The 13860-nt window shown below is 32.0% G+C and overlaps 1 protein-coding gene across 16 annotated transcripts in view; it reads left to right on the forward strand.

Annotated features, from left to right (window-relative positions):
* CSPP1 (centrosome and spindle pole associated protein 1) overlaps positions 1-13860 on the forward strand; it is an 86174-nt gene that overhangs the window by 29245 nt on the left and 43069 nt on the right. For 13 of the 16 annotated variants that reach the window (XM_045507087.2, XM_074355094.1, XM_074355086.1 and 10 more), the window contains 7 exons: positions 405-503; positions 1622-1692; positions 4587-4680; positions 5799-5856; positions 7571-7779; positions 9849-9970; positions 10345-10423. In XM_045507087.2, the coding sequence (XP_045363043.1) occupies positions 405-503; positions 1622-1692; positions 4587-4680; positions 5799-5856; positions 7571-7779; positions 9849-9970; positions 10345-10423 (732 nt within the window). The remainder of the gene's footprint in view (positions 1-404; positions 504-1621; positions 1693-4586; positions 4681-5798; positions 5857-7570; positions 7780-9848; positions 9971-10344; positions 10424-13860) is intronic. The other 3 variants (XM_074355098.1, XM_074355099.1, XM_074355100.1) reach the window with 1 other exon arrangement.

Below are 13860 nucleotides of genomic sequence, written 5' to 3' on the forward strand. Positions count from 1 at the left end.
TTGTGAGCGTATGTAGACATGGTCCTTGCCAAGTACCTAGAATAGTAGTTGGCACGTAGTAGGTACTCAGTAAATATTCTTTGAATAAATGAACAATAAAAAGTCTTGGTATTTGCATAATTTTGATACTAAAAAATTCTTGAAGTTATATTGAAATAATTTATAATAACCACCTTTTGTTTTAATGACTATTGAATCTAAACTCTTGGTGTCTCTAATTAACCAGCAGGTCATACTTGAGTCAAATCTCATTTGAATTAATTTTAGAATGTATTTACTGTAAAACTGCATTATAACACTTTGTTCCCTTTAATATTTCCAACATCAAATGTAAAAATACCAAAGAGAGATCAGAGAAGTCCACTGTATGTGGAACAAGCTCTATAAGCTAATGTGTTTTTAAGGATGTACGGGAACAGACGAGGGAATGTGCCTCCTAAGGAGTATGGTGGTGATGTCAGAGAACAGTCAAACATACGAATTTCATCTGCTGGAAACCAAAGGTATCGTACATAATAAACTTCTGCCCTTCAGTCATTGTACTGTAAAACAGCAACTGCTAAAACAGGCTTGCTGAAAAGTAGAAGGGTATAGTATATTAACACCTCCCTTGTTTAGTGAGAAAGGCATTAAAGAGGATGTAGGGGAAGGGGAGAATTGTGTTAAAACTTTTTGATACTTTACAGCATTCTTTTGAAGAGCAAATTTAAGTGCGCCAAGGTGTTCTGATTCCCTATCATTATAAAATATATAAATTTGAACTAATGAAAGGAGAAATAAGCATATACTTTAATGGACTAAAAATCAATTTAAAATATTTTGGAGTTATAGAGGTGATGTAACTTGAAATAAATTGAAAATATTCTTGTAATGTGAGTTTTCCTTTCAAAACTTTGTTTTTGGTTTTTAGCGTACTGAGTAGATAACTTTTATGCTTACTTTGTGAAATTAGTGCTCATACATAATTGTGTCATGGTTCAAAAAAGGGAATTATATGTATTTTATATTCATGTTCTCTATAGAAATTTTATCATTTTGGTAGCTTTCTTGTACATAAGGATAAATAGTTTTGAATTTGTAGTGCATAATGAAGATCATATTGTCATGTGTCAGGAGTCTATTTTCTTGGAAGAAAGAAACATAAAAATGCTTGAGATAGAGAATTTGCTATTTGAGTCTAATTAATTAAATTTTCTTTGAGAAAGTTGTCTTTTTTTCCTTGTTCCTGTCTTTCAAAGGAGTTTTTTAGAGATGATCTTCTTTTCCAAATTTGGGTATAGGTATTACCTTGCTCTTCTTTTTTAGAATTTATTTATGTGTACTTCCGTTCATTTTCTTTACTGGGTAACTTTTCTTATGAAAAATGGTTTTATTGGGAATCTGTAGAGTCAATGAAGCTGGCTGAAGAAAAAGGTCACGTATTTAGAGAGCCTCAATACGGTGGGGTCCCACTATATAAAGAGAGAAAATGCCATGATTTTACCTTAACTTTAAAAATATGTATCTATTGTAATGTCCATAGTACTTTGAAAGGCCAATAACTCATACCTACATTTTACCCTAAATTTTTGTTTCCTGAAAATTATTTGGGTTCTAATTCTTTCTGGCTTTTTGTTTTTAGCACTCGAGACAACATACCATCAAAACCTGCTAACCGAGAGATCTGTAGCCCTTTTGCAGGGATGCTCTTTGGTATGTACAAACCCTCCAATTGATTAGACTTTTGTGGAGTGTTTTATGAAAGGTGTTTATGAGAACTCAGCATTGTAATTAATACTGCTTTTACTACTAATAAAAAACATTTCTCTAGTGTTTACTTTGTGCTAGGCACTATGCTAAGCATTTATAAACATTTAACATGTTTTATATAGCTCTATATATAATTTTAAAGCTAAATAACTTATTTAGTGATGAACTTTCTATTGATGATAAATGAAATTTTAATTTCAGTAAATTTTTAATTTCATATTTTATTAGCACCTTGTTGAGTGTGGCTATTTCTTATATTCTGTTTCATATGTGATAGTTTTTTTTTTCTTCATTCCTTTTCTTAGCTAGCACAGAACTGCCTTGCATTTTAGTTCAGTTTCCCTGAACTAAATCTTTTTATCCTTTGATAAACATCCTTTCCCATTTTTTTTCATGTAGTTTCTAGGAAGTGTTTTGTTCAAATCATGACTATAATCCAAATTTTCTAATGTATCAGAAATGAAGATCATTGCTCAAGATAAGCACGTTGATTTGCTATTTTAACTTGTCACAATTTAATTTCAGAAACAGTGTGAAGAGAGTGTATTTCCTGTGTGTAACTTCAAGTAGAAAAGTGATCTGTTCTTTGTGTAAAAGAAACTATTAGAAAAAATAACTTGAAATTTGGTTTCAGTGAAGTATATGAAGAAATTGGATAATAGTTCAGATACATTCAACCTAAAAGCAGTCAGTAATTTAAACTTTTGCTTAGAGATACATAATTGCGTGATATTTTTCAGACCTTTCTTTCCTTGAAATGGCTATTATGAGAAAAATGGCATAACACCTAGAATTTTATTCTAGTGTAATATCGTTAAATGAGAATTGACCAGTTAAACCTATCAGTACAGAGTAATGACTTCAATCTTATGATGTATGTTGTTAAACATGGTAAAAGTTTGAGAAATGGCTTTCTATGTTGAGAAACCACTGACAAATAATTTTACCAATAAATAGATTACTTTACCTTGAAATTGAATGAGATGAATTTATCATTAATGCAATCCAGGAATTATAGATTAGTATTTGATAGTAGTCCTAATGTTTGGAACAAATTATTAAACTAATTTAATAGAAAGGTCATTTAAAGCTCTCTCTTTCAGAGGCCTTATTTTAAACCTAACTAGAGACATGTAGAGTAGCCTTCCCTCTGGGGAGATTGTTGGTCTTACTGCTACAGAGTGACCTTTCTGGGACTCTTCCCTTAATCCCTTTAGAGGTGCACCAAGAACTCCACTCTGACTGGCTGGAGTTTGAATTTCTTTCCACTTTGTTTAAGGAGGTCTGAGAATTCAGTTTGTGTGTCCTCCATAATTTTTGGCCCAGACAAATGGAATTTCACTCTGCATACACAGGCTAGTGCATAGTAAAGTCTGAAAGAAACCCTTTATGCATTTCTAAAGCCCTTTTTATGCTTTTTTTGAATCTTTGCCCTAAACTTCTAGCTACTGCAGCTCTCCTGAATGTTGATCTTTATCTGCTCAATTTAACATAGTTTCATGACTTTTGTTTGGGGTTTCCCTTTCTATATTCATGGAAATTGCATGCAGGCAGAAACAGGGGTGCCTAAAGGGCTCACTTCATTTATGTACCTTCTCTCAGGTATTACAGTTGTGTGCTGTCTGTTGTCCAGTGTCTGAAAAATAGTTATTTCATATATTTTGCCTAGTTCAGTTATTTTTTTTAATGGAGGGAGGTTAAATTCTGTGCTTATTACTCCATCATGATCAGAAGCAGAATGACTTTATCTACTTCAATTGTAAAACGTTATTAATCTTAACATAACTTATGTTACTCCTACGGGAGCTTCAGTGTTGCTGACATCTATGCTAAATGGACAAACTCAGATGCTGTATGTCCACGATGGGTGGAAGACTCATATTTCAAGTGGTAAAGAAATTGCTGATTCAGTTGCATTTTTGATATCCTGTGATTCGTGTAGTGTTCCAGATTATACGTATCCAGATTAAGAGGTTATTTTGTGTCATTAACATGTATAATAATAATAATAATAATAATAATAATAATAATAATAATAATAATAATAATAATCTCTTGTGGATCCAAAATGTTTGCACGACTGGACTTTGATGTAAGTGATACCAGCATGAGAGGTTTATATATTTTTTTCTATAGACTTGAGGTGTAACCATTGAAGTTCGTTGAGCATGGCGTCATTGTGATTAATACTGTATTTTAAGACAGCTAATTCTTAAGACAGTTAATTTTAAATGTGTTGAATGTATTGGAGTAAGGAGGGAAGGAGTTCTGGAGACCTGTTAAAAGGTTATTGCTGCAATTCAGGTAAAACGTAAAGAGGTCCTATCCAAGGTAGATGGCTATGAGAATAGAGAAGAGGGTCCCCACATGAAGTAAAGAAGAAAGGATGAACCATCAAAGTTAAAGTGAGGTTTTGATGCTCGATTATTGGGCCATTAACAGAAAACAAAGAGGGACAGTTGCTTTTGGGATGTTCATTTTGGACACACTAATTAAATTTAAGGGGCTTGTGAGAGATATTAGGGAAGATATTATCCTGATTATTGGATAAGTGGATATAGAGATTAGAGTATTCTCTTATTTAAGAAGGTTTTTGACTAATGTAGAAGTTTGGGAAGAATTAATGTGTCTTGTGTTTGACACATAGTGGATACTCATAAACTATGAAATTAATTGAATAGGGAATGATACATTATGATTTTACCTTCTATGTTTGCTGCATATGCAGTAATTACTCTTTGATATAATTTAAAATGGAGATTTTTTTAAAAATGGGCTTTCCAGTTACATATGTTGCTTAAGAGTTAAGACTGCATTTTTTTCTTACCACTTTCTAGGAGGTGAAGATCGAGAACTTATTCAGAGAAGGAAAGAGAAATATAGACAAGAACTATTAGAACAAATGGCTGAACAACAGAAGAACAAGAGACGGTAATGAAAGGTTTGCATTTAAAATGCATTTGTTTAAAATGATATGGTGGTAATTATTACATAGTAAAATAAGGAGATATTTTTCTGTATTTTTAAATCATTCTGTTTCAGTCTCCACATTGTAAATCAGCCAGGCTAATGAATACTGAGATCATTAATTTTCTTTGTCAAAAGCAATAAGAGACTATATATATATCCTATAACAGACCTGTACATATCTTCATTAATTTCTTCAATTCTGGGGGGAGGGTAAATTAGGTTTGTTTATTTATTTAACTGGAAGTACTGGGAATTGAACCAAGGACCTCGTGTATACTACCCATGCACTCTACCACTGAGCTATGCCCTCCCCTAATTTCTTCAATTTTTAATTTAAGATAGCATGTAATGTTACCTACATGCCCACTGTATTATCCCATATATAGTAACAAATATAAAATGAATAGTTTGTCTTTTAGCAATGAAACAGTAAGCACACACATACTTGCTATATAAAAGTAATCATGATAGATCCACAATACTTATATTGTATACACGTCTCAGAATTTGTAATCTTTCATGTAGAGATACCTGTGAAATACTAACTCCAGTTTAAAATTAGGGATATGTATCTTGGTTCTAGAGAATTTCATACCTGTCATCTTTTAGTTTTGCTTTTTTTCTTCTATCTTAGAGGAAGCCAGTGTATACTGTCTGATACTACCCATCTCTAACATCATTTGCTTAAAAACTCTTACTGGAAAGTATGGTATTAATTTTTAATTTTTTAACCTTTTTTTTTTGTGAACTAAAGATATACATGTACCCTAAAAGAAATTTTTTTCCCCACAAATTAAAGATTTTACTTTATTTCTGTGCTTTATTCTCTGTGAATTGTTTAGGCTTTGAAGTATCCCATGCACACTTATTCTACGTCAGCTTACATGTGAATACTAGTGTACTTTGCACCAAATCAGAAAGTTTAGATTTCAGAATTATTTACTTTATTGTCAGTTAAAGGAATTGTTTGTTTTTGGAGATGTTATTGCATGGAGTTTGTAAGTTTGTTTCAGTAATGATTATGATTTTGATAGTGTTTATTATAACTTTTTAATGCATTAAACTTTAATTTTGTTTAGAGAAAAAGATTTGGACCTCAGAGTTGCAGCTTCTGGAGCACAAGACCCCGAGAAATCGGTAAGGGTTCTTGTCTCCTTTTAATTAATCTTTCATTCAAATAAGCCTCAAATGTAGTGGCAGGTAGAGACAGAAGATATTGGGGAAAATGTAAGAGTGGACCAATTTGAACAGTAATAAACTAAATTCAATTCTCATAAAACAGTAAATCCTAACTCTCACTTGTTTATTTCTCTAAGATAACTTTTCCTTTTTCATGTGTGCGTTTTTAAGGTTTCTTATAAATTAATTGTTTTCCATTTTGTTTACATGCACTATTCCATGGGAAAGTTATTTTGGTTTAATTTATAATATATGTTAATATTTTCCTTGATTGTATCGTGACCATTTTTCTTATGCTAGAGGGATTTCCAAAGGAACTGAAATCTAATTCTAGTCTTTAAGCATTTTAGTAATTTTCATTTAATGTAAATCTAGAGGTAATAATTTATTTTTACTTTAATTTTTCAATTCTCATAATTGGAATGAATTACACACATCACTGCAGTTAAGTAAGGAGGACGTAATAATTTACTCTTCTCGAAAGGTACTTTTTTTTAGTTGGATGTGCAGAATTTATTTGGTAAGGCAAGTTTTTGTTTCATCTTTAATGATAAAGGAACTTTAATTTTATTAAAATTTTCATTAAAAAGTTCATTCTTAAGAAGAATACAGCAGCTTAAATTTATTCAGCTGTAGGCAACTTTTTTCATACTTTTTCTTATGCTATATATATATATCCTGTGAATTATCCATTCTAAAAAGTTTAATATTCTACTAGCATCACTCCCAGTGTGCTTTTTGACTACTCATAGAATAAAACTTTTAGATTTTAGAAATCATTCCTGGGAAATTAAACATGCTGGGAAAAAAGGATTAAATTCCAAAGCTGAATATATTTTCCCCTATCGGTAAATACCTTTGAAATAGTTCTGACAATCAAAAATTTCCTTTTAAAATTTTGAACTTTTTAATGTAATTTAGTGGCATGTTAAACCTTGCATTTATAGTTACCTTAGTGTTTGATGGATCTTCTTATTTATATTTGAATGAAACAACCTTTAGATTGTCAAGTTGCTTTATGAGAATAAATAAATAAAAATATTAGATGTAGTAGTTGATTACTTTTGGGCTTACTTTTGATTCACAAACCTTAGAGAAGGACACATAAATGATGTTCTGGAGCAGGGGTTAGCAAACTGTATCCTGTGGCCAAATCCTGTTGCTGCCTGTTTTTATAAATAAAGTTGTATTGCAGCACACTGTTACTCATTTGCTTACATGTTATTTTGGGCTACTTTAGTAGTTATGAAGAGACCACATGGCCTGCAAGGCCTTATATATTTACTAGCTGGCTCTTTACAGAAAACGTTTGCTGACTCCGTTCTAGAGAATATTTTGGTGTTGGAATGCTTTGATGGCAATTGGGTAGTGAAGCAGCATACTGTTGTAGTATAATAGAGTTTTATATTTGGAATTAATACCTGGCTCTTGTCTTTGCTTGATTATTTATTAATGGTGGGCCGTTAGGTGATTTATCTACTTTTAGGGAGCCTCAGTTACCATTTTTATAAAATAAGAATTGGATCTTTGAAATCTTTTATAGCTGTAAAATTGTTATTCTATGTCTAACTTAAGTGCCTTCTGGCAGTCTGGGATAGAGGGTCTTTTGAGGCCCCTTCTACCTTTAAATTTATGGTCATATGTAACAAACAGATTTTTTTCTTTATTTTAGCCTGATAGACTAAAGCAGTTTAGTGTGGCACCAAGACACTTTGAAGAGATGATACCACCTGAAAGACCCAGAGTAGCTTTCCAGACACCTCTCCCTCCTTTATCTGCCCCATCTGTCCCACCCATCCCATCAATTTACTCCATCCCATCTCAAAATGAAGATTTGCACAATGGACTCAGCAGCACCCTTGGTGAAATGGTGCCTCCCAGGTGCTTTTTTTAAAATGTTTTGTGTTTGGGAATTAGGTAAGGTATCGTTATGCTTTATATTTGGAAGGATTTGCTGAAGCAGATAAATGTTATCCTTCAGAGATTTTTGTACAATTAATGGCTTTTGTCAAATAATTTCTGTTGAAATTATTTTCATTGTTGATCTTTTCTTCGTTATAAAAACAAGGGAAATCTTACAACATTCTTTTATTGTTTAAAGATGCTTCAGTATTTTAAAAATGAATAAGTACGTTTAGTATTTAGCTTTAGATTACATTTTTAAATAATCTATTTTTAATATCTTCTTACATATAAAAGCTGTACATTTTTAATTTTGTCATTTCCACTTGGCAAACATTGACTACTTCCTTCAGTTAATGCAGAAAAAGTTTCTAATGTGACTTTATATATATTACTTAATTTTAGTTTCTGTTTCCTTCAACTCTTTCTCTGATTACTTACAGGCTATGCAACTTAAATACTGGAAATAATGTGTTGAGATCATAAAACCTATAATTTAGGTATTAGGGTAAAGATTTGATTTCCATAGGTAAAAGGCATTGTGCTATACTGTACTAAACATAAAGAAAACCCTGTAAACATTGATGTTTTCTGGGCCTTACTTTCTTTTCTTGGTAGGATTTTAGCTTATTTGTTTGCTTACTATTAATGTATTAATTGTAGGAATGTATTTAATTAGGTGTTTTTCCTTTTTAACATTCAGATATTTTCTGGGCTATGCATTCTCTCAGTAGGACTTGGTCTTTTATTTACTGCTAACAAATTGTAGAACCATGTTTACTGTATTTATTAGACGTTTGTTTCATCTAATGGCTTCCTGACTCAAAAGACTAGGCAGGTTTGAAATTACAGAGTATGGTATGATGGTCTCAGCATTGATTTAAGGATTAAAATGGTTGGCTTCACTGCCTGGATTTTGGGCAAACCACACTTTTATTGAACTTCAATTTTCTCATTTGTAGAAGTGGAATATATATGTATATATTTTTTAATCTACAGTTACAGGGTTAAATCTTGTATAAATCTCTATAAAAATTTAAGATTTAATGTTATTGACAGTCCCTTTTTATAGTAATTTTTCAATTGCTTTGTTGATATATCTATGGAGTGAGAATAGTAAGGTTGGACATATTGAATGATCAGTAAATGTGAAAAATATTAATGACTGAAGAGAACTTTAATGCCTTTGCAGCTCTTCAGAATTATTTTGCAGCATTTAACAAGGGAGAACCTAAGATACACTCAAGAGTGAAAACATTCTGTGATGCCTCCTGTCTCATCCTGTTCATTTAAAGGAATTTGCCTTTTCCATTTTAACTATTGGAAAATATTGCCTTGGTGGAAGTAGAGATACCTTCCTAATTATTAATGAAGTGCTGATATAGAGGTTTTCAGACGTGTAACTTAATGAAATGCTGAAAATAATGTCAAAAATTTACTGTTGATATTTAAGTAGTTTCTTCTTCACATTATAGTTTACTTCCTTTGAAAGAACACTACATTTTTAGTTTAAAACATACACCTTTTCCCCAGTCAAATGGAACCATTTGTAATCCCATTTTGTACCTCTTTTGCTTTTTTTCCTGTGCTATCCTTCTCCCTGTAACTAACTCCCTTTAGCTTCCTTATGCTTTCCTCTTCTCCCTCCATGATCTAAGTGCTCCTGCTCCACGTTCCTGTAGCACCCTGCGTCTACTTGTATTGTTTCATCTAATATACTCTGCTGTGATGTCTCTTTATTTCTGTATTATTCTTGAGGGATAGGGACCACGTTTGTTCAATACTGGCAGATAGTGACTAATTAGATATTCATTGAATATTATCCAAACTTTTGTCTTACGTAAGTGTGCTGTACCTTAAATTCTGAAATTTTACCTTTTTTGCCTTTTGAGTCATAATTTTTTATAAGAGATTAAAGCAACATGGTGGCTTTTCCTAAAGCAGCAATTAGACTTTCAGTAAGACTTTTGCAAAATAATAATATCTTGATTTAAAAAAAAATTTGCAATGAACTATGAGAAGAATTTCCCAATTTTCTTTTTATATAGGATTGCACCTTTGCCTCCACCTCCGCTACTGCCACCTTTGCCTACCAACTATCGAACTCCTTATGATGATGCATACTATTTTTATGGGGCCAGGAATACTTTGGACCCTAGTCTTGCTTACTGTAAGTTATCTGTGGGGTAAACATTAATTTCCAGTGGTTCAGTTAGGAAAATTGGTTTTTGTGCGAGCAAAAATACATGAATGAGAAAAAGCACAGCTTTACTTAATTCAAATATTACATATTTATTGATTTCATAAATGTCCTATTTTTAAACTCACTTATGTTTTATAGTTATTTCCTTTTTATCTAGATATAAGAAATAACTATTTTTATGGGGTTTTGTGTTTGGTTTGGTTTTGTTTTTTTGCATTATTTTTTGCTAACTCCTCACTCAGAAGGGAATGTGGATTTTTTTCCTTAAGTAACATTATCCTTTAGTGATAGAGTGTTATTAAGTGGGTACTCTGAAACAAATGTATTTGTTTTCTTTTAAGATGGTTCAGGAATGATGGGAGTGCAGCCTGCAGCTTATGTTAGCGCTCCTGTCACCCACCAGCCAGCGCCGCCTGTTGTGTAAGTTGTTAGTTAAAACTATAATTTCTTTCAAGATAAATTTATCTTCCATAGAACCTCTTGTTCAGTGCAGTTTTTTCTTCAGAACAGATATAACTTATTTTAATTTCCAATTATTGCATAACCAGTATGTTCAGAGTATTTTAAGTCAGATGTACTAGCAGAATATGAATTAAAATAAAATTTGTTAGCTATAGTAATATCAGATTAAATGGATTTTTCAGTCATAAAGGTTTGTTTGAGACCAGCATCCCTTTATAAAGCATAGAGGTTCACTTTAGCAGGATAATGTAACAAAAAAATTTATACATGTAAAAACATGATTTCAAAATACCTAAAGCAGAAATCTGAAGAACTGCAGGTAAAAGTTGACAAATACAGAATCCTAATGGAGACTTTATTACTTCTTTTTGTAAGTGTTAAAGCAGAAAATAATCAGTAAAGTTGTGGAAGAATTTACTTACCATAATTAACAAGCTGTTTTAATGGAAATGTATGAAATGCACCTCAGACTTTGTGAATATATATATATATATGTTTTTGCTAATCTCACAAGAATATTGATAAAACCACACATGCTAGTCCTTGAAGGAAGTCTCAGCACATTTCAGTGGACTCAAATCCTTTGGACCATCTAAGGTAGAAATCAGCTTTTAAAATAACAAACGCTCCATATATTGGAAATCAGAAAACAAGGAACAAATTAGAAAATACATAAAAAGGGAAGAAAATTTAAATAGTTATTAGGCATCTAAAAAGTAAGAAAAAGAACAGCAAAATAAACCCAAAGAAGCAAGTAAAGAAACAATAAAGAACAGAAATTAATGAAATAAAAATATGTAATACAGAGGAACAACAGAGTCTAAAGTAGGCTCTTTGAAAAGACTAATGAAATAGATAATAATTCTCTACTGATGTTGATCAAGGGACCAAAAAAATGAGCTAGGGGTATAAATTAGAAATATTGGGAATGAAAAAATTGTCACTATAGTTGTAGTTAACCTTAAAGAGACAATAAAAAGAACAATTTTGTGCCAGTGAATTTGGAAATTTAAGTGTGAAGAAAGATTGCTATTAAAATTTAACTAAAAACTGGCAAAAAAAATAGAAAACATGAATAATATCAAAATTATTTTAAAATTTTTGAGACACAAGTTTCAAATCTTCCCACAAAGTAAACTCCAGGTCTAGAAGGACTGGTGGATTATGCTGAGCATTTAGGGGCAGAATTCATCTCACACCAACTAACACGGAATATGGAGCCCACAGCTGCTGTCGAGACTGTCATGCTCTGTTTTTGGAGGGAGGAGGTGATTAATTAGATTGATTCATTTATTAATGGAGGTACTGGGGATTAAACCCAGGACCTTGTGCAGTCTGCTGAGCTGTACCCTCCCCCCTGAAACTGTCATACTCTTGGTACTCAAACCCGACAAGGCCAATGTGAGAATGGGAAGTTATTAGCTACTTTCACTCATAGATAAAAGACTCCTAAAACTGAATGATGTAATGTAGAAAAGAATATTTCATCCCAAATTGGAATTACTCTGGAAAGTACGATGACTAAATGTAGTACTTCATATCAATTAAGAGTGTGGGCTTTGGAAGTTGAGTACCTCAGGTTTTACTAATTAGCCTGTGGCATGTTTCTCAACTTTTATTTTTTGTTTGTTAATTGGGATAATTAATGGTATCAATTCATAAGGTTATTCTGAGAATTGAATGAATTAAAATATGTAAAGCATCTAGAACCATGTCTAATATATACTAAATGCTAACTGGTTAGTGTTAGATACCAGTATTACCATAAAATCAGTTACTGTAATACACTGTATTAGGTGAATAAAGAAGAAAGTTATATGATTATCTCAATAGATCCAGAGAAAGCATTAATAAAATTCAGTATCCATTAGTGATTGAAAACTTAACAGAATAGGTTAGAGGGTGACCTACTTAACCTGAGAAAGTATAAACATGAAAAACCTATATCATATATTTTACTCAATGGTGAAATGTTCAAAATACTCTTTTTGAAATTGATAATATGACTATTGTAATTATTATCATCACTTCCTTTTAGGGCTCAATAATTGTACCAAGGTCAAAAATAAGAGAAAAAGGAAGATAGGTACAAAGATTAGAAAATAGGAGAAAAACTCATATTTGCAAAAGAATATACAGATAAAGTACTAGAAGTAATATGAAGTGTTAGCAGAATTACTGAACACAAAATCAATATATAAAAAGCAATTGCAGGAAATGGCAGTTTCTTAAAAAGTTAAATGTATACTTACCACACAACACTGCAGTTCCACTCCTAGGCATATACTAGAACATTTTGTAACACTGTGTACAAAAATAAACTCAAAATGGGTGAAAGAGCTAAATGTAAGACTAGAAACCATAAAACTCTTAGAAGAAAACCTAGGCAGAACACTCTTTGACATAACTTGTAGCAAAATTTTTTGAATCAGTCTCCTAAAGCAAAGTACGTAAAAGCAAAAGTAAGTAAGTCGGACCTAATTAAACTCAGTGTTTTTGCACAGCAAAGGAAATCATTGACAGAATGAAAAAGACAACCTACTGAATGGGAGAAAATATTTGCAAATGAAATGACTGATAAGGGGTTAATGTCCAAAATATATAAACAGCTCATACAACTCAACATCAAAAACACAAACAGCCTGATTAAAAAATGGGCAGAAGATCTGAACAGACATTTCTCCATCCATGCAGGTGGCCAATAGGCACCTGAAAAAAGTACTCAGCCTTTCTAATCATCAGGGAAATGCAAATCAAAACCACAATGAAATATCATCTCACACCTGCCAGGATGGCTATGATGAAAAAGAACACAAATAACAAATGTTGACAAGAATGTAGAGAAAAGAGAACCCTTATACACTGTTGTTGGAAATGCAAATTGGTGTAATCACTGTGGAAAACAGTATGGAGTTTCTCAAAAAATTAAAAATAGGACTACCATATGATCCAGGAGTTCCATTCCTGGGTATATATCCAAAAAAAAGCAAAACCACTAATTTGGAAAGATACATACACCCCAGTATTCATAGCAGCATAATTTACAATTGCCAAGTTATGGAAACAACCTAAATGTCCATCAAGAGATGAATGGATAAAGAAGATGTATATGTATACAACATATATACACACGCAGTGGAATACTACTTAGCCATAAAAAAGAATGAAAATTTGCCGTTGGCTGCAACATGGATTGATTTGGAGGGTGTTATCTAAGTGAAATAAGTCAGACAGAGAAAGATAAATACTGTAAGATATCACTTATATGTGGAATCTAAGAAAAAGAAGCAGACTTACAGATAAAGAGAACAAACTAGTGATTACCATTGGGGTGGGGAGCAAACTGTTGGGTATAAGATAGGATCAAGCATGTATTGTACAACACGGAGAATATA

Source organism: Camelus bactrianus, chromosome 29, assembly GCF_048773025.1.
Source record: "Camelus bactrianus isolate YW-2024 breed Bactrian camel chromosome 29, ASM4877302v1, whole genome shotgun sequence".
NCBI classification, from domain to species: Eukaryota; Metazoa; Chordata; class Mammalia; order Artiodactyla; family Camelidae; genus Camelus; species Camelus bactrianus.